This window comes from Branchiostoma lanceolatum, chromosome 7 (assembly GCF_035083965.1).
Source record: "Branchiostoma lanceolatum isolate klBraLanc5 chromosome 7, klBraLanc5.hap2, whole genome shotgun sequence".
Taxonomy (NCBI): Eukaryota; Metazoa; Chordata; class Leptocardii; order Amphioxiformes; family Branchiostomatidae; genus Branchiostoma; species Branchiostoma lanceolatum.
In genome coordinates, this window is record NC_089728.1 from 12602791 (window position 1) to 12622134 (window position 19344).

The 19344-nt window shown below is 42.2% G+C and overlaps 2 protein-coding genes across 2 annotated transcripts; both read left to right on the top strand.

The window, feature by feature from the left end:
- The first annotated feature begins 448 nt into the window (after positions 1-448).
- LOC136439389 (uncharacterized) lies at positions 449-9003 on the top strand. Its single transcript, XM_066434800.1, has 11 exons — positions 449-646; positions 2222-2294; positions 3466-3564; positions 3898-3933; positions 4135-4233; positions 4761-4808; positions 5261-5365; positions 7059-7079; positions 7493-7588; positions 8021-8076; positions 8467-9003. The coding sequence occupies exons 1-11, from the start codon at positions 509-511 to the stop codon at positions 8521-8523; spliced, it is 828 nt and encodes a 275-aa protein (XP_066290897.1). The 5' UTR covers positions 449-508; the 3' UTR covers positions 8524-9003.
- Positions 9004-12545: 3542 nt separating this feature from the next.
- On the top strand, positions 12546-17882 carry LOC136438370 (prokineticin receptor 2-like). Its single transcript, XM_066433138.1, has 3 exons — positions 12546-12946; positions 16799-16997; positions 17400-17882. The coding sequence occupies exons 1-3, from the start codon at positions 12546-12548 to the stop codon at positions 17880-17882; spliced, it is 1083 nt and encodes a 360-aa protein (XP_066289235.1).
- The last annotated feature ends 1462 nt before the right edge of the window (positions 17883-19344 follow it).

Here is a 19344-nt window from a genome sequence, read left to right on the forward strand (position 1 = left end):
TGAGCACTTGTATATCCGTCTTACTTCTTGTGTAGCCATAACAGAATACGTCATCTTCAGGAGCGGCATCTGAATCAACAAGGTTTTTTTTTCTTGGCTCTTAGATTGTGAATGATGGATTTGTGACCGAGAAGCCGCTCACCTGATGTTCACGTGACATTGCTGTGTTGACATGTTCTCCCTTTGTAGTTCAGTGGGTGAGTCACTGGTCACCCACCCGAGTGACAAGGTCACAGGTGTCGAAGGGGAAGGGCGCTTACTCAGCTTACGTAGCGTGCAAGTCGTCTTGGCAACCAAAGACGCAAACTTCGATGTCTATTCTTAGTTGGTCAATCACAATCTCGTGATTATCTTGTTGCGTACTTACGTAAACTTCAGGAAAGTGCTGATTGGTCATTGCGGCTTCTAGAAAGAACACGCCCTCCGTGTCCGATTGTATTTAAGGTCACCCTTGCGAACCGCCAGTACCCAACTTCTGCCCCACCCGCACCAGAAGGACGAAGTCGACATGCGTCTGCTCGTGGTTGTCGCTCTGGTCGCCGCCTTGGTCCTGGCCGATTCCGCTGCTCTGGACAAGAAAAATCTCAGCAACAGGATAAAGGGGGAGCTGGCAAAGCTCCTCAAAGCCGAAAAGGCTGAGAAGGAGGTATTGTATTGTTTTCTATCATGTATTTTTTTTTTTTTCATTCTGACGACTTTGTATCTAGAAGGTAAAAAGACTCTTAGTCGGAAAGTCATATTCTCTTGACTGGCCTTTTGCGTAGTTACGTCAACCTCACTAAGGCCACAGCAAGTAAATTTTATGGATGACATCCTCCGCAGACTCCAAAATTAATGAGATAGGGCGAAAAAAACAAGGCGGGCCTAAAAACACAAGATTCCTATATTTTCAAATTTTGAGATCATAATTCTTGTTAAACAAGAATTGAGGCGACGAAATATGATATCATGACCAACAGGTCTTTTAGTCCTGTATTCATTCATATATAATATAAAAGCTTCTTGATTCAGCAGTAAACATGTCCATGTAGATGTGTATACATCTCAATAGACTAACTACAACAAATGCAGAAAAGAACTTGTTGTACTATCATCCAAAGCAACTACACTGGCTTTTCATATGCGATGAAACACCTTGTATATAGAGCTCAATTAACTAGACCCCCCCCCCCCCCATTATTTATATAATGTCCTTGCTAGAACAAATGCAGAAAACAGCTTGTTATTATACCATCATGGGCAGGAACTACACTAGGTATTCATATGCAAGGAAACACCTTAGACTGTCAACGTTTACGACATATTTGCCAATTTTTGGCATGTGCACCTCCGTCGAAGGGCAATGAAATTTCTTGTTTTTTATTTCGAAATCAGGCGAAAAATAATGAGCGCGCTGATGTCATCCATAAAAATTACTTGCTGTGGCCTAACAAGAGTCTGTTGGTGTTCGCTGCTCTTGCGACAGTTGTAGTTGTATTAGCTGAATCCGCCGTTCTGAGCAAAAAGAGCCTTGTCCTTGGGAAACGTTAGGGGAGGTAGCTTCAAGTACCACGCTTCACTTGTTGCTTTAGCTTGTGTTGTTGTTCATTTCCACACTTTGGCGTTCGCTGTCAGTGCACTGTTCTCTGGTACAAAATGTTTACAACAGACATACGATACAGATTCAACGTATTTTTGCGCTGATTAGCTGTTGTGAATCTAAATGCATAAGGAGTCTAATCCTTGGCGATGCGCTGTAAGTTCCAAGGAATGCAAGTCTGGACAGCGACAACAGGCCGGAACAATACAATGCAAACTCTCTGTCTTTTAGTCGAGAAGCAGAGTCACTAACCACTCGACCACACACGCTAAAGAAGTGGCGTGATTTTGAAAGAAAGTCCGTTTTCTACCCTGCCCCGTCAGTAGAAGACCAGGGTACGGCGTTCTGCGTGGTTGAACGGGTTTGCTCCCTGTGTGGCACACGGCATAGTTTTGCTGACACGCTCCGACAGACAAGTACACGGTTAACTTGGCTCAGCCAACAGACGCATGGCGACAGGCTCGACCTAAACATGTCGGGTACATTTTGTGGATACATCGGAGACCGCGCGTGAAGCAACAGGATCACGTAGAACAGGTGCATTTTTTCTGGGGTACTAATTCGAAGAGCGCTAGCAGCACCGTGCTAGCAGGCGTGAAGATAAGAAGAGTTGATTTACGATATGCCTGTCTCTGTTTGCAGGCCCTCAAGCAGGGCGGCCAGGATAAGAGGCAGGATGAGGAAGACGATGGGGGCGACGATGAGGGTCTCCCAGGTAAGGCGGTAGCATTCTGCAAATCCTTATCTTTGTCTGTATACATACTGTAGGCACAAACCGTTCATCCGAACCGGACTGCTTTGTCGGCGAAGATTTAATTTAGGAAGCGTATCGGAGGGTTTGAAACACTCATGGATCAGTCACAGAGTCCACATTTAGTGGTGCATTTAATCCACGTAATGTTGGGATTTTATTCTAGACATGTCGCCATCTAAAGATGCTGGTGAGAAACATGGTGGGCAGTTGGTGTGCTCAAAAAGTATTTCTATGCCTTTGTCATTTGTATGTGGTGGCTGTAACGTGAATCTCAACCCCCAGTAACTTCCACACCTTGTGTTGCATTCATTCATTCATTCATTCATTCATTCATTCTTCAACTTCTTATTCTTTATTCCTCCCATAGGAGAGCATAGCACATTTAAAATATAACAGTATTGATACAAATTTAGAAGACAAAAACATATTTACAAATCTCACGGTATATGCCATACGTCACATCTATATGTCTAAGCCTGTGGCTCTCGTTGTTCTACTGTAGTGTTCGATTTCACTTAAGTCTCTACTCCCCTCCATGGGAATAATTTTTCGACGGCTTATAACTATAAGTTGTCATCGCAAATAATCACATGGTCATCAGCCTTATCCGCATAGCTTCATCACACTTCGGTTAAATACAACAGTGTTGATACATCTATAAAACACATCTCACGGTATTTGACGTCTGCCGCAACGATATGTCAAAGCGTGCGATACTTGTTGTTCTTCTGTAGTGCTCGATTCACTTCTGTCTCTCCTCCCCTTATCGGGTATAATTTTTCAACGGCTTTTAAGTTGTCATCACACATGACCACATGGTCATCAGCCCCATTTCCTTTCACAGTTTCCACATTGTGACCCTTACATACATTCTCTGGTGTCCTTTCCTGACTCTAATTTCCAGGTATAGGTAAAGTCTCGGTTTGTCTCAGTTCCTGAGTTTTACTATAACAATGTCTGTAAGTTCTTTGTTCTTTGCGCGTGCAGGCTGTTGCTATTCATCCATTCATTCATTCATTCATTCATTCATTCATTCATTCATTCATTCGTTCGCTTGTTCGTTCGTTTGTTTGTTCGTTCGTCCGTTCAACCATTTGTTTGGTCGTTCACTCAATCATTCACTTCTTTTCAGACATGAACGTGATTTTTGAGGATGGTCGTGACCGTGTGTTTCTCGGCGTCCTGCTGACCCCGGAAGAGGCTGTAGGACTGGTGGAAGCTGCAGAGCAGAGTGAGTTTAGAGATCGCACTATATAAACAGTTTAGTTCTTAAAGAGAAAGGCTCTCACTGTGTGAACTATATTCACGTTCATGATTAGGCAGTTTTGTCTATAAAAGTTGACGCATTTTTGTAGTCTCCAGTATTTCATGACATTTATAAGTCGCCACGTTGTGCAGGACTTAAATGTATTAGGATTCTCCTTGTAACTAGTATACAATTCATTTGTTCCCAAAGGAGAAATATTGTGTGAATACAGAAAGGAAAGTTTCTAGCCATAGATTTGAAACGCGTACATTGTGTATACAACAAAATAATCGATTCACGTTTTGGTTTGTTTTCCAGCCGGTGGATGGATCTCAGAGGACATCAACATCTACAGTAAGTAGGGTTCTATCAGTAATGTTCATATTTATGGTAATGTTTGAGATTACACTATTCTAGTCATGTCTTCTCAGCAACCTATGGCCTTTGTCAGCAACATCACCCCTCCTCAAGTTGCAAAATACAAGCGTTCTCTTATGACTGCACACTGTACAGCTGGTGAAATTAACCGACCACTATGCTTGTTTTCCTTGCTAGCCCTGCAAGCCTTCTTCTTCGAAGACAGAGACGACTGGATAATGGGTAGCTACCTGACATCGGAGTGGGCTGTCGGGCTGGTGGCGGGCTTGCACGGAGGTACGGAGATCATGATTGGATGGCTCTAGTGGCTTCTGTCGTGCGGTAGTACGGGGATCATGATTGGATGGCTCTAGTGGCTTCTGTCGTGCGGTAGTACGGGGATCATGATTGGATGGCTCTGGTGGTTTCTGTCGAACGGTCTGCGGCGCAAACAAGACCAACTTAGATTTAATGAGACCCATTTCTTCCAAGATCCTGACTTAAGCAACTGATATGTATATTGTAGGCTGCCAGGTATTTTAAGATGGCAGACTTTGTTTTGTTGCAATGTCGTATGACCACATGAAAACGAAGTATTGGAAATGACATTATTTTTTTTCTATTCAAGTTCATGATAGATCATGCTAAATAGAACGGTCCCAAGTTCCATGTCCATGATGGCCTAGATGACTTTAAAATTTGACTTTGATATTTTTCTGACAGAATGTTTTTTGGTCGCTGCCCTGTTCTGATATCCCAGGCATTTAATAACATATGTCAACACAAGTTTTATCATATTCATATTTATCATATTCATGTTTCAGAGTGGCCACCAACATGTGTGTGGGCCACGTCAGGATGTGACATTTCAGGTAAAGTGGATATGTTTTCCAACCATGACATAAAAATCATGATATCATATTATCAGACGCAACCACTTGTTGGTCGCATGTATATGATTAGATATGAAGTAAAATTACCTGTCGGATCGGAATAGTCTGATGAAACTAAAAGTCTCCATTGTTCAACTATGAAGTTTTTTTAGGGGTTCACAGTTTTTGGGTAATTTTCATGACAGAAAAAATGTAATAAGTCCCTACTTGCCTACACTGTACATATGGAGACGTCTCACGAATTTGCGGTCGTCCGAACCTTGGTCTTAATCACTCAATTTCAAATGAACAAGCACTTCCGAAACATGACATTGGTATTCTGTAGAGCCACGAGAAAGGTGACAGTAAAGATGACACGATATTTAACGGTTTCAGCATTTTATTAGAAAGTATTTTTCAGACGCCAGACATTGATGTTGTTTCTTCTGCAGGCTTCGCCAAAAGCCTGGCGGACCGGGATGACATTGCAGTCTCTGGGTACGGGATGGACATGCCAGATGCTATCCCATTGGTCGGCGCGCACATTGACCCTGACAGTGAGTACATAACCACATCAAACATCCAATAAAGTTGTTGAGACATGATCTCTGCTTAAAATCACTTATGTAAGGCATGCTGCAGTCTAGTCTAGTCTATTGGTTAAGCCCCCGTCACAAATCAAGAATTTAGCTCGGCCGACTTGTCGGCGAGCTCCAAATGGCGATTTTCGGGCGAAGTACGACCAACGTCCTGTCGATTCTACGGGCTTCGGGCGAATTTTCGGAGCTCGGCCGACGTTCGCGGGGCACTGGAAGCTGCGCTTAAATTCAGCGAGGCCTCGGCGACGATTTTTGAACTCGCACAGCTCGTCAATAGTTTGCCCGTAGCTCGCCCGAGCAACGCCCAGCGCTCGGCCAATATTCGGGCGGGCATCCGCGGATTTTAGAGCCGATTTTTGGTCGGTCGGAGGTCGCCCGAACTCTTCGGCCTCGTGCGAGCCTCGCACGGGCTTTGTACAATAATCGGACGACCGTCGTCAGTGTTCCGGCCGACTCACGAAAAGTAAGGCGTGCTTCGGGCGAGCGATGTACTGGTGTCGATGGGAGCTTGGACGGGCTCCAGCCGAACTCCTTCTTGTTTTTAGATAAATGGTAACGACAGCTTGGTTTATAACATAAGATGATAAATAATACTTTAATATTAACTAATACTAATATCAACTTGTCAAAAAATGCTGCCAAACTTTTATGATGAAAGACAATTCAATTGCAAAGTTAAATTTTCATTGAAACAATTCTATCATAAATAAAATGTGGACTCCGAAGACAATACTTCTTGTTTCTTTTTTGGTATTGGTTTGGTTGTTTCAATTTATATTTATATTTATTGATGAACTGGGGCTTGAATTTGAGGCTTGACTTGACTTCCTGAGTTTTTTTCCTCCACAAAATGACTAGTTGAAAGTCCACTGAGTCATTATAGATCTATGTTTGTCTGCCGAGGCACGCCCAGGCGTCGGCAGGGCGTCGAAAGGCTTATCAACGGTCGGCCGAAGCTCGGACGGCGTTCGCCCGAGCTTCGGTCGATTTCCGTTTGCTAAAAATGTTTGGATCGGGGTTAAACGACTGATCTGTTGACTTTGTGGCTCCTGCGCTAGTATTCGGACTGGTTTATGACAAAATTCCTGTTTAGGCTATTATTTTCAGTGTGCCCACCCACTTCATTCATGCCCGACAGATTTGCCACAACTCAGAAAGTGAAGTTGGTCCAAATTTGAGCTTGTTACCAGGTCAGTTGATTCTGACTTCGTCCGTGTCCAAGACATGGTACCGTCTTATGTGGGATTTATGATTATTAGTTTTCGACGGACGTCGCCCGAGTTCCGTTCAATTTGTGACGGGGAAGGTTTTCAGCGAAAAATACGGTCGACACTCGGGCGAATTTGAAATTCGGCGAGCTTCCGGCGATCTACAAAATCGGCCGATGCTCGCATGAATTGTGACGCCGGCTTTAACGATTTAACTCTTACTGTTCTTGGTATACGTACCTTTATAACTGTCCTTAATAATCCAAATTTCATCAGGGTTTTTATTCTCTAATTAATGTCATTAATGTCACGATCAAACTCGTCAAGTACTTTTGTGATACTGACGAAATCGTCTTATTTGTAATGTGACTATCAAACGTCCAATGTTTTTATACCATTATCTTTATGACCACAAATAACTGATATATTCTGTAACTTTTCAGCTGGAGCGATCGACGAGCCTGGTAAGGGTTTTGCACTGTTTATCGTTTGATGATTTGAAACTAGCATGTGGATAACAATGTAAAAATTCTCTAAGTTCACGTCGTTTAGCGCCCAAAAGAAGGCTTCTTAACTCTGGATGGGATGCTTGGTTCCAAATCTCTAGGAAAAAACCCCGGCAGAAACCATTTTATTTTTCTTGTCCCTGTTGGGAAGGGAAGTTAGAAAAGGACGGTGATTTCTGTAATGTAGCATATTAAGTCGCCCTTATTGACACGATTATCCTGCTGACATTACACACATATTGAATTGATGATATTGTAGGTATCACCAAAGGGGGTCAATTCACAAAATAGAACCTCCTTGGTATCACCGACAGATGCACATATCCATGATACGCAAAAATATCGACTTCCACCATCGTTTCTTTCCCCAGCGGTTCACACGGACGCGGCGGCGGCAGGGTCCTTCCATCAGGGCCGCCTGGTGGGGTTCGAGGAGGCCGTGGCCGGGGTGGCCGAAGCTCTCGGCGGTAAGATGTTAGTGGATTTGTAAGAAGCCTGAATTTTATCAAGAATCGACTGTAGTGATGGACAATATATCTTGCTAGAAACATTCATTAACAAATCACCTGAGTTATCTCATTTTTACATCTTTTGTGCTCTGAAACTCTGTTATGCTGTAATGCAAATTATACAAAACGTTTTAAAGCTACCATGTTCTATTGCCCAGTCGCAAGCAATCTCTACTGCACAACCTAGTAGGCTAGCACAGCAAGATAAGGCATCTACTGTCTTCTTTCGCGAGCATTTTAGAAATGATGGAAAATAGTCAAACCGAAAGGGTATAGAAACTGGAAACTTCGGTAATAAAGGGGAGTGGATATTAATAAACAATTGTAAAATCTTTTCAATCATTTTTGATTTCTTACATGATGAGTTATTTCTATGGGTTTCTTTTGCAGTTGACTCTCCAATGGAGGAGAAGAAATCGCTGACAGCCTCCAAGAAGAGCGCCGAGGTAAGACCTCAAAGTCACTTTGCATAGAAATGGACCATAAACTGCTAGAAGATGTACTAAAATCACAATTCCAAAGTTCTTCCTTGTGGAATACCTTCCTCAACTTTAGGAACGACAATGAAGTAATTCGTAAGTTTTACAAATCCTTATTGTATCCTGTCTTGTGCTGTGGCATCATTTCAGTACAACCATCTTTAAGTACTTGAATGCTGGACGTTTTGCTTTTCGTCATTTCTGCCAAGCCCTTAAAAGGATAGATCTCGTTGCATGCGTATCGATTCATCATTGTGAAAACAATAACGTCAGCTGATACTTGTTCTCGCATCCATCCACATATGTGGTAAACCTTCATAACAAATGGACTATTTTCTGTGCCTCTTTACCGTACAGATTGCCGACCTGCTGCAGAAGCTCCGCGAGTACGTCCGCGACCTGAACCAGAAGTGAGGGGATACCGGACCTGAACCGAGACGGGCTGGAGAAACACGTTCCCAATTACACCATTAACGGGCTAAATCGTTTATCTTGAATGGAAGCAGTTGTAGACATGTCATTCTTTAGCTCAAAGTTGTAAATGTTCATCAATAACAGTACTTGAAAACATGTTTGCTTCAGTTTATCGTCTCGGTTTTTGCCCCGGCCACTGGATATGGATGACACATTGCGAATGGCCTGGTTAACTGTAATACGGAACAGGTGTGATACTTTAGCATAACTTTACTCACCACTGAAATTAGCGCAATGTTGTTGCTTAGGAAACCCTCATTTGAGGCAAAATCTTTGGGTGCCAGTATCATCAGTATTCTTGAAGGCCAGTTAGAATGTTGCTTTTATTTCTTGCTTTGGTTCACAAAATCAATTAATCAAGAGCTTCTTCACCTTACTGTTTTCATGCTGTTAGAAATTAATAAAAGCATCACTTTGCAATTTCTGTTGTTCTTTGTCATATTTTGAACAATGTCTTGTTTATATAACACACGGCAGCTCAAACATACAACACATGGATTCCATACGATCAGACAGTTTTTTGAGTATGTAAATAGATTTGATATGAATGAAATCTGTCAGGACCTTTAGTTGATAACCATGAAATATATACAAAAAAACATGGTTTTTAGATAACAGTATCGTCTAAAACTACTCGATATGTACTAACAGCTTTGTCTAAACTGTACACACTCTGTGATACGTTTGTGAACATGAGACGTCCTGGTCAGGAAAAGAGGAATAGAATTGAATCTTTACTATATATATAGTGGATTAATACATTCGTGTACTTTGACGTTTCACATTCCTCATTGAAAAATGGCTGCCGGATGGGCGCTTGAAAGTATACAAGTATACAACTGTATCAATCCAGTATTAAGATTCAATTTTATTTCTCTGTACACACTCTGGAACGACAGAATAATGAAAAAAATACTATTTGACTTACATCATAGATGGTGTGTTTGATATAATTACTCGCTGACTGCGGGTCAGGGGCGGCCATAGTATCAAGATGTATCTTTTCTTTGTCCGTGCAGTGATATTGCAATAGATATAGCAGAATAATGGTATGAAAATGCCGGGTTTTTCTGATTTATAGTCACGAAGTGCTTTAAAGGCATCCAGAGCATTTTATGAGGCTTAAAACTCTAATTAATAAAACTTCAATTTCTGATCATTCCTACAGATAGTAAGTTTCAATAACGCTATACCATTACATATCAAAATTATATGAGCAAAGATACGGTGTCCTTGTGTGGTGAGAACTGATAGAAAATCCAAGCCCTAATAGACTGATCCTGACTGTCCATCACAATAAGCTGTTCGACCAATGAGAGAGTGACTGCATGTCCATCAGATATTTGCATTTTAAGGTTTTAAATTTGAATTCCTACGTTTTGACGGAGGTGTACGGGGCTGTTGTTTGTACAGTATTTACAGTAGGCGCGTGAAACTAAAAGATGACCATGTAGATTATTTTTGTGCCGTTTTTGCCGCATTCTTTAAAGAAATCCTAACACTAATGTGGCAACAGTCGCATTACTTGTCAATTTCATAAAGATTACACCAACTAGAATATTTTCAATTTTCAAGTCTTATAAAATGCTCTGGGTGCCTTTAACTTGTCTCTTGGGAAAATGGCGTGAACAAATTTGGTGAGGTCTTGGTATCCTTCAGAAAAAACAACTCCAGAGAGCAATGAGCGCTGTACGTCCTTACAGGCCAGCACGGCCGGTCGTTGAACGTTCTTACCAGTTGCGACATGCAGTTTAGCCCCTGTCTCACTTGTGCGTATATACAAGCCCGCATTGGTTGCGTATTAACATGTTTTTGGTTTAGGTTAAGTTTGCAGCCGAAGAAGTAATTTCTTTGGTTGATAACCAGACTGCACAACGATGGGTTAAAGTAGAAAACAACTTCCTCCCCGCAAAATTTACTTAAACCAACAAAATGTTGCTGCGAAACTCATGCGCACTTGAATATGCGCACAAGTGTGACAGGGCCCTTAATGATGATCTTAAACGCCTCTACTGAGGAGAAAACGTAGGTGCGCCAGCCTAACAGGCAGTACTTGAGTTGAGATGCCGCATATCCAGCCATTAACGCCAAAGCAAATGATCGTTAGGGTGGATCTTGAGGCACGAACAAATCAGCAATTTAAGTTGTTTTTGTAGAAGTACATGGTTGAAAAAGAAGTGTGATTTTCTATTCAAAAAGACATGTAGATTGTCAACGTGTGGATAATTGTTTCGTTCGTGGTATCTTCTTTTGAAAATAACCCAATGGAAATCATTACAGTTCTTATTGTTTTGCGAACACCCGAACACAAAGTAACCGATGGTCTATATGACCGTGTGAGTAATGATCCTCATTGTGATGAGAGCCGATTGTAGAAGACTGCATGTGTGAACAAAGCACGTGTTACGTCGTCTTCTCCCCGCATTACACGCATGGCAAGTAGACCTCTCCCGCTCTAACTCCAAGGAACCGTCATTCCACCGTCAGGTAGGATGGAGAACGTCACCAATGTCTCGCTGAGCTCCAAAAGCAGTGAAGATTACGCCGACTTGGATGATATCTATTCGGCAACCGACGTTTCAGTACCCCGGGCATCCAAAGTGGGCATGCTACTCGTGCATACCACACCGATGCGACCAATCGGTGTGTACTGCTCCTTGTTCTCACGACTTTTAGCTTAAGCAGGTATCTCACTGGGATGCGCCCAATTGCACCAAATTACGAAATACCGCTGCAAAGTGTCGTAAACCGGCGCCAAACTTGTCGCCTGAAATTGCGAATTTGCGAAAGTTTTAAAAAATTCGGAACTAGCAAAGTCTAGATTGGCACAAAATGGCGCAAAGCGCAATAACTGCAAATCTCGTTTTGATGAATTTTAGTCATTGCACATTGGTTTTCATTTCAGTGGTAAAACTGCGATTTCCAATAAAGTTATCCTGTATCTGGTTTGGAGCCGAAACTGAGATTCCGTGCACGGCCATTTTCTTTTTAGAGATGTCTAGTATTTTACCTGTGAGTCGCACGTCATTGAAACCGCAAGGGAAAATTAGCGAAAAATTGGCTCAAAGTTTCCACAATGATTTGGCGCAATTAAGCAGTCCAGTGAGGTACCCGCTTTCTTGAATGGTAGAGAGGAGGAAAAGTGGACTAATATATATATATATATATATATATATATATATATATATGAGAAAATATCAATAACCACCTACAGTCCCGGAATTGGCGGCAATATTGGTAGAATAACCTAATACGTAGTTAGGATGGCTGACTTTGGAGGTCCTGAGTTCGAATCCCTAACAGCTGCAGGTGTACCGATGTTATTTTCCTGGGAAATGCATGAATTTTCTTACAAGACTCGACACAGCACCTAGCTTCTGCTACGGACAAGGTCCACTGGTTATGCTTGTTGATTACGGTACAGCCATAAATGCTGGCCACAGACGGTTCTTATAGGACTTGTTACGTATACACCTAATACTATGCCTAATGTTTCTGCCTGCAAAGATACAATCCTGTCATAAGGGTAACATCCCCCGGCGATATTACAATATACAAAAAGCTTCAATTGGCTCATCATAGATTCTACTTGTCTTCACACAGTATCAGCAATTTAAGTTGTTTTCGTAGAAGTACATGGTTGAAAAAAACACAATTTTGTGATTTTCTATTCAAAAAGACATGTAGATTGTCAACGTGTTGATAATTGTTTCGTGGTATCTTTTTTTTTAAATAACCCAATGGAAATCATTACAGTTCTTATTGTTTTGCGAACACCCAAACACAAAGTAACCGATGCTCTTTGTGACCGTGTGAGTAATGATCCTCATTGTGATGAAAGCCGATTGTAGAAGACTGCATGTGTGAGCAAAGCACGTGTTACGTCGTCTTCTCCCCGCATTACACGCATGGCAAGTAGAGCTCTCCCGCTCTAACTCCAAGTCACTCCACCGTCAGGTAGGATGGAGAACGTCACTAATGTCTCGCTGAGTTCCAAAAGCAGTGAAGATTACGCCGACTTGGATGATATTTATGCGGCAACCGACGTTTCAGTACCGCGGACATTCCAAGTGGGCACCGCTGTGGTGTACACGATGGTGCTACTCGTTTGCGGGACGAACAACGCGTACCGCCTGGCCAGGGCCTTCTGCCGGCCGCCGAGAAAGCGACACATCCTGGAAGCAAATCTAAGGCTGGCGGATTTTCTACTAGTCGTCTTTGGTGTGCCCCTGATGTTCCAGTACCACGCCGTGACGCCGTTTGGTTGGTTCTGGGGTAGCGCCGTCTGCACCGCCTACACCTACGGCAAGGCTGTGCTACAGGGAGTCGCCTCGCACCTGTTCCTAGTTCTTGAGATCGACAGGTGAGTTTAGATTTTGTCTCTGTGCATCTCCTTTCGTGTATGTGCAACAAAGGGTTTCCTTTTACTACATCGCAAAATCGCAACAAGGCAACAATGAACATTTCTCGCAACTCTAAAATCTAGAAACTGACGGACGTGGAAAGAGTTGATATTTACCCTCATAGGTAACAAAATGTAAAAAGATTAAAAAATGCAAATAGATATAGCTGACCAGACTCTTCAAGTAGAGTTTGTCGGCTGTCAGTGGATTTTACGTGATTCGACGCGGTGTACTGGCACCATGGTTTCATGGATAAGTGTTGTTGGCATCCAACGGATAAACATATGAATTGGTGGCCTAGACAGCAAATTGATGCCCATTGAAAGTACCGTTACATGCAACAACATTAACAAAGGGGGGGGGGGGCAGGGTGATTACTGTCAAAGCAAGGCCAAACGATCCTCACAAAGCTGGTTATCATAGTATTCCATGTCACTTTTCATCTGATAACAGTTACAAGTTATATGGTATGACACCCAGGCCATGATAACCTTTAACAGTTTACGGTCCTTGCTTAGTGGAGTTTCTTTGCGCGGGCGCCGCCGAACATATAAAAAAGATGACCTTGTTTGCGATGGTTGAACGTAGCTGTGGGTTAGTCTTCCTCTTTAAAACTGCCGGTCGGCGCGACTATACAAACCTATCCACTAATCCAGTTATAAGGACAAGTGGGTGTAAAGAGGGGGTAATGAAAGCTTTGGAGTGGTTCTTTAGCTGTGAGGGCTATACCTGCGCTTACAGGCAATGGTCATTAGAGCTCTTGTCGACGCTTGACATTGAATTAAGCCCAAGTGTTCAAACCTTGAAATCTTTTCTGGCTAATAAGGACACCGTATTTAATTTTGCTGTTTTTCCCTGTCTGCACGTAAAAACGTTTCTTGTGAGCTACTTCTCTGGATGATCCTGGGTTAAAATTTCTGCGTTCGGTTTATAATCAAAATGTTCCATTGCACGATATTAACGAACAGCTAGACACTGCTCTGACTGTAAAGTCAATAGATCAGACGGCTGTTCATTTGATTCAAACCTTAGCGCTTTAAGGCTCATGATTTAAAACTGAAAGGTCGAACCTTTTAGACCGATTCTGCATTTGTAGGTAGCACCATGAGACCCTCCCGACTAAACGACTTAGCAGATTATCGCCTTCCGTGTCCGACTATTTGCCAGACATAGAAAAAAGAGTATAATGCAACCCTAATATCGTGTGTGTATTCTTGTTTGTGTATTCTTGCGTTACATGTGTGTTTGGTTAAATGTTCAGTTAAATTAACGTGATAGCGCAAGTAGGCGGCACTGTCGTATCACTGCCTCATTGCATGAGCTTGTCGGACATTTTCAGTCTCACAGAGTCACTCTTTTGTGATCTTCAGTGTTTGGAAATAAATCTGAATAATAATGATGGCAGCATCCGATACGCTTTAAAGAAAAACAGGTCACCAACATACACACAACTGCGCCACGTGCAAACACATAATATGATGGAGTGGTCACTGTTTTCAGCAAACGCTGGAGTTAACCTAAAAATCGCCGGTTTGATTATATTGTTAGTGTTTCTTTCATATTGTAATCACATTGGTGCTGTGTACAACAAACCTGGCTATAACAGTGTTAGTAGTTAGCCTTAGAGTAGTCACATGCTATATGTTCCCGTCCTTTTCATGTAACATGTTTGATTGCAATTAGCCCCTGGGCAAGAACGTTCAATAGACTTTCATATACAACCCTTTCATCGAGAAACATATCTGTTCTTTTATCTCTACTTTAACGGACAAGCGAGGAAAAGTCGAATATATCTATCTAAAGTTAGTGTTATTTTGTATCTGTTGACTGTATCTGTTCAACATGTTTTGTTTTGTTTTGACCTGTCTTTAGCCCAGTGTGGTCAAATTGTGCAATAGAGGTCTTCATTCATTCACCAAATATGGTCACGATTCAGCACACGAGTGTACACAAACGTGATACCTCTTGGGTATTCTATTTTCCGAGAAGATGGCACAGAAAAAACGATTAACGTTATTGATTCATCTCTTATCACTGCCGCCGCCTCACCTGCTCGGACACGTGGAGCTAAAGGCGATCTCTGCTAATAAGCATTCGTGACTTGCCTTTATCTATTACACATTTCTCAGAAAGCTCTCAAAGAGAATTGTCTCTGGTTGAGAGAGCACTTAAACAAACAATATAAATATACTGGACAATACTCCAACTAACGGGAAATGTGTTTGTTTGTTTGTTAGATGTTTTATTATCTCCATGAAAAAAGTCTTTTTTAATGGGGATATTGTTTTGCGTGTGTTTGCGTGTGTGTTTGCGTGTGTGTATGTTTGTGTCACCTTAACGCTTAAAGACGCTTAAAGTCAGCGTAACTGAAGAACGTGTAGATGGATTGTAATGATATTTGGTATGTGGGTAGGCGTTGGCAGGAAAAAGCTCAAGGTCAATCTTGGGCTCCCTGGTATTTGTCACTGGAACTGCAATGGCATATTTGTCAAAATCTTCCAAGGAGAATAACGGAAGAAGGGAACAACAGATTTTCATGTTATTTGATATGCAGGTAGGTTGGACAGAGATGTACACAATGAAGAGTAAATTATGCAAATTGGGGCTGAATTTGCATAAGTAATGAGGAAAATCTATACCTCCATTCTACGCATGTTGTGGGAGCTCACACCTGTCACACCTGGTAGTCTCAAATCTGGGACAATAATTCCCCAGGTCCCAACAGCTGGTGGTCAAACCACAAAGGGGTTCACTACCAAACCTGTATACTTTATGTGGATACCCTCTGGCACATAAAACAAAACCAGCGGCAATTGCAACAACAAATGACTTGGGCAAATAAAACACATGATATATAAAACACATTTTATATAAAAACAAATTTCATGGAGATTTTGGGTCTTCAGACTCTTGTTTCATATGCTATACAATTGACGGCGAGGATATAAGTTGCGTATTGAGTCCGACGTTCCTTTTTTTGTGTTTGATGTTTTATGAATAAAAAAAACAATCAACAAAGAGGTATTAGTCCGTAATGATTTTCTTCTTATTTTTCAATGCTAAGTAATTGTATTCTGACACAAAAAAAGCTTTGTTGCTTATGATATACTGGGGTGCATACTACCAACTCCAGAATAAACGCACGTAACATATTAAGAAACCACTAGTAAATAAAAGCTATCAATTCAAGCTTAAGAAAAGTATGGTACGGAGATTGCATCACATGTACAAATAAGACACAAATTTTCAGACCATGCTTCAGCCCATGACTAGAAAGAAACCTGAAACAGTAAGCATCCCAACTTTCAATGTTACCAATCCAGAACCGACGTTCCTCTGTCCTAGATCTGCATAAAATGTCAGAGAATAAAAGTCGTTATCGTCGCGTGGTCCTCACGTGGAAACATTTTATGAGATTGAAGTAAACAAAATCTGGAAGCAGTTTTAGAGTTTTATATGTACAAAAAAACACGCACCCAAAAGCATAATATCATTGACGAAGGTAATGAGATGACAGGTGGGATGGATGAATGACTGAATAATTGACTTAACGAATTCTCGCATGTGTACTATTGATAAATGTAGGACTGACTAGATGAATGAATGAATGGGCAGTAAAAACAGCTTTCTGTTAAGTAGATATTTTTATGCGGTTCGTTCTTGAATCTGTTTCACCATCCGTCATGTCCAATTCTATCCAATATCACAATAACCTTTTATTTAAAAAAAGTATAGTCACCACGCATACACACCCTCATCAAAACTGTCCACGTTCCTTGAAATCTAATGAAGTTTTTTTCCCCGTTCTTCAGGTGCCAGGCCATCTGCTGCAGTACCCGAACATATCGCCTGTCTACACCACGAGCCTGTCTGGTCTGCCTGGTGACCTGGCTGTTCTCCATAGTGGCGTCCCTCCCCTCAGCCCTGTACTCCTACAGTGTGAAGGACTCCTTCACCGACAACGAGCTGTGCCTCACGGTCTGGCCGGCTGAAGCGTTGAGTAACTATCAGGTAAGGTCCTCTTCGGTGTTTAGATTTCAACACAAATCAAAATTAATGTTGGAGGTATACGTGTATCATCACAGTGTGAATAAAATGCATACGACTGAGCAATGGATTGAAACAGTTTAATGGGCATTTGGCGGAGTTTTAGAAGTAAACAGATCACTGCTACATGTACATACATTTGTTATTGATAGCTATAGTATCCAACAATATGATGTAACTCTGACAAAATACCTGCATGCTTTCAAAGATGGAAATCATGTTTCTTTTGCGTACATGTAAGTAATTACTGAAAATGTGTTTATGTTCAAATAGACACTAGATCACAGGCAGCGGCCGTCATGCACATTAATTGTTAAAAGTAAAGTAATTACGATATCTGTTTTATTCTGCCATGCTACTCTACAGATCTACTCCACGGCCATGCTGCTGACCCAGTGCGCCGCTCCCTGCCTCCTGTCCCTGGCCTGCAGCCTCCTGGTCCTGAAGAAGATCTGGAGTCGCCGCTTCCCGACCTGCCAGCCGGCCGTCCGCGGCAAGATGTCCAGGAAGTCCAAGACCAAGGCGACCATCCTCCTCTGTGTCGTCCTGTTCTTCTTCGCCTGCATCACACCGTCCTATCTTCTCCCCACCCTGGCAAGTTTCAATGCCGTCAGCTATGACTGGTCCCACAAGAAGCTCCTCACGACTGTCGGGGTTGTGGAGGCTTTGGCGTTTGTGCGCTGCCTCTTCAGCATGGGGTTCTTCGTGGGTCAAACGAACCAATCGCCGCTCCGCAATAACACATTAAACACGTCTGGGAAAGACGAAGGTGCGACTAACCACAAGACTAAGAAACTGATTTCTTCTTCTGAAGATGTCGGAAATGTCCAGGATCTTGGAGCGACTTAAAGCAAGTCCGACGTCTTGAACGATGATAGACAGAGCACAACATCTTCAGCTTTGAATGAAATGACATTGAGTCGCTGATACAATAGTGCCGTAAGTGCTTCTTACTGAACAGAAACTGCCTCACTAATTAACTGAGAGAAAGCATTAACGAAGATTTGGTTGGAGCTGTCAGCTGTCATCTGTCATCTGTTTATCACGTACATGTATCTATCGGAAAGCTAGCGTCACTGACTGTGGCATCCCCTTCCAAGACAGTGCCTCTAGCTAAGCATTTTCAGAGGAGACTGAAAAGTTTCCAGGTATCAACTGTGTACATGCATATTCAGACAAAGAGACATATCTGTTGTATTTTTAGGTTCAGCACTATATTGTGGAATTGAAAATAAAGTATAGTGGATGATACTTATTTTTTATTGGTTGGACTGATATAAGTATATAACGTTACAGCTAATGTTGCCCACCTAGCTATCACTAAAAGCTAACGTTGGGAACCATTCAAAATGTTTACATGATGATCAGTTACTATATAGACACATTCAACATGATACTTAAGTAATAATTGGACAATAATTGAGACACAGTTACGTGAGGACTCTTTAAGGCAGTTTGTACGACACTGTAGCCAACACTCAATACTACACTCGCACCCGCATGCTTTATATCCAGAACTGTTATAACGTTACGACTGTCTGTACGTTTCCTTCAAAACATCGACCAATGAACTTCTATGTGCAGCTAACTACGCTCAGAAATAAAGGTTTGAATATCCAAAACTAAAGTTCAGCGTGTCCATATGGCAAAATTCATCTAATACATCTTCGGTTACACATAGCCAGACATGGCTACCTACCATCAGCCAACCATGGTTGGTGGTAGGTCGGGAGCAGCACTAGTCTGACCACTTTTAGTTTCAGAGTCAAATTTGATTCCCAAACACACCCTGGCTACTACTGACTTACTCCCAACCACCAGCCAACCACCAGCCAACCCATTTCAGACCTCCCGTTCACAGCCGAATGTTTTAAAAATTTCAAAAAATTCTGCTGACGCAGCCAAACACCAGCCGACCACAGCTGACCTAGCTCACGAAGCACTCCCAACCATGGTTGGGGGAAGGTCGGGAGGCCATGTTCGGCTATGTGTAACCGGGGCTTAAGGTAGAGTAAGGTTATGTAGGGTACTCGTATGAATCGTATGGAAGGCTACATGCATGATAGACATGATCACCAAACACAGATATCACGAGGCCTTTGCCATGTGTTTCCTGATGGCGGATCTGTGCCATCTTGTACAGGAAGACAGCTGGGAAACTCAGGAAGCAGGAAGCTCGAGCCATGGCTCTAATGAGCTACCACGAGAGCTCTTCAAACGTTTGCTGAGATGATGATGTCGCATAATTGGCTCGTGAGTGTGTTTGATAAGGACATGAACTTTATGCTCTTATGATGTAACAATAGAGGCT

Bases quoted from the DNA above. Each gene is read 5' to 3' on its own strand.
- LOC136439389 (XM_066434800.1), top strand. From the start codon at position 509: ATGCGTCTGCTCGTGGTTGTCGCTCTGGTCGCCGCCTTGGTCCTGGCC. The intron at 2,295-3,465 runs GTAAGGCGGTAG...ACTTCTTTTCAG, and splicing joins CGACGATGAGGGTCTCCCAG to ACATGAACGTGATTTTTGAG. The intron at 4,809-5,260 runs GTAAAGTGGATA...TTTCTTCTGCAG, and splicing joins GTCAGGATGTGACATTTCAG to GCTTCGCCAAAAGCCTGGCG.
- LOC136438370 (XM_066433138.1), top strand. From the start codon at position 12,546: ATGGAGAACGTCACTAATGTCTCGCTGAGTTCCAAAAGCAGTGAAGAT. The intron at 12,947-16,798 runs GTGAGTTTAGAT...CCCGTTCTTCAG, and splicing joins CTAGTTCTTGAGATCGACAG to GTGCCAGGCCATCTGCTGCA. The intron at 16,998-17,399 runs GTAAGGTCCTCT...GCTACTCTACAG, and splicing joins AAGCGTTGAGTAACTATCAG to ATCTACTCCACGGCCATGCT.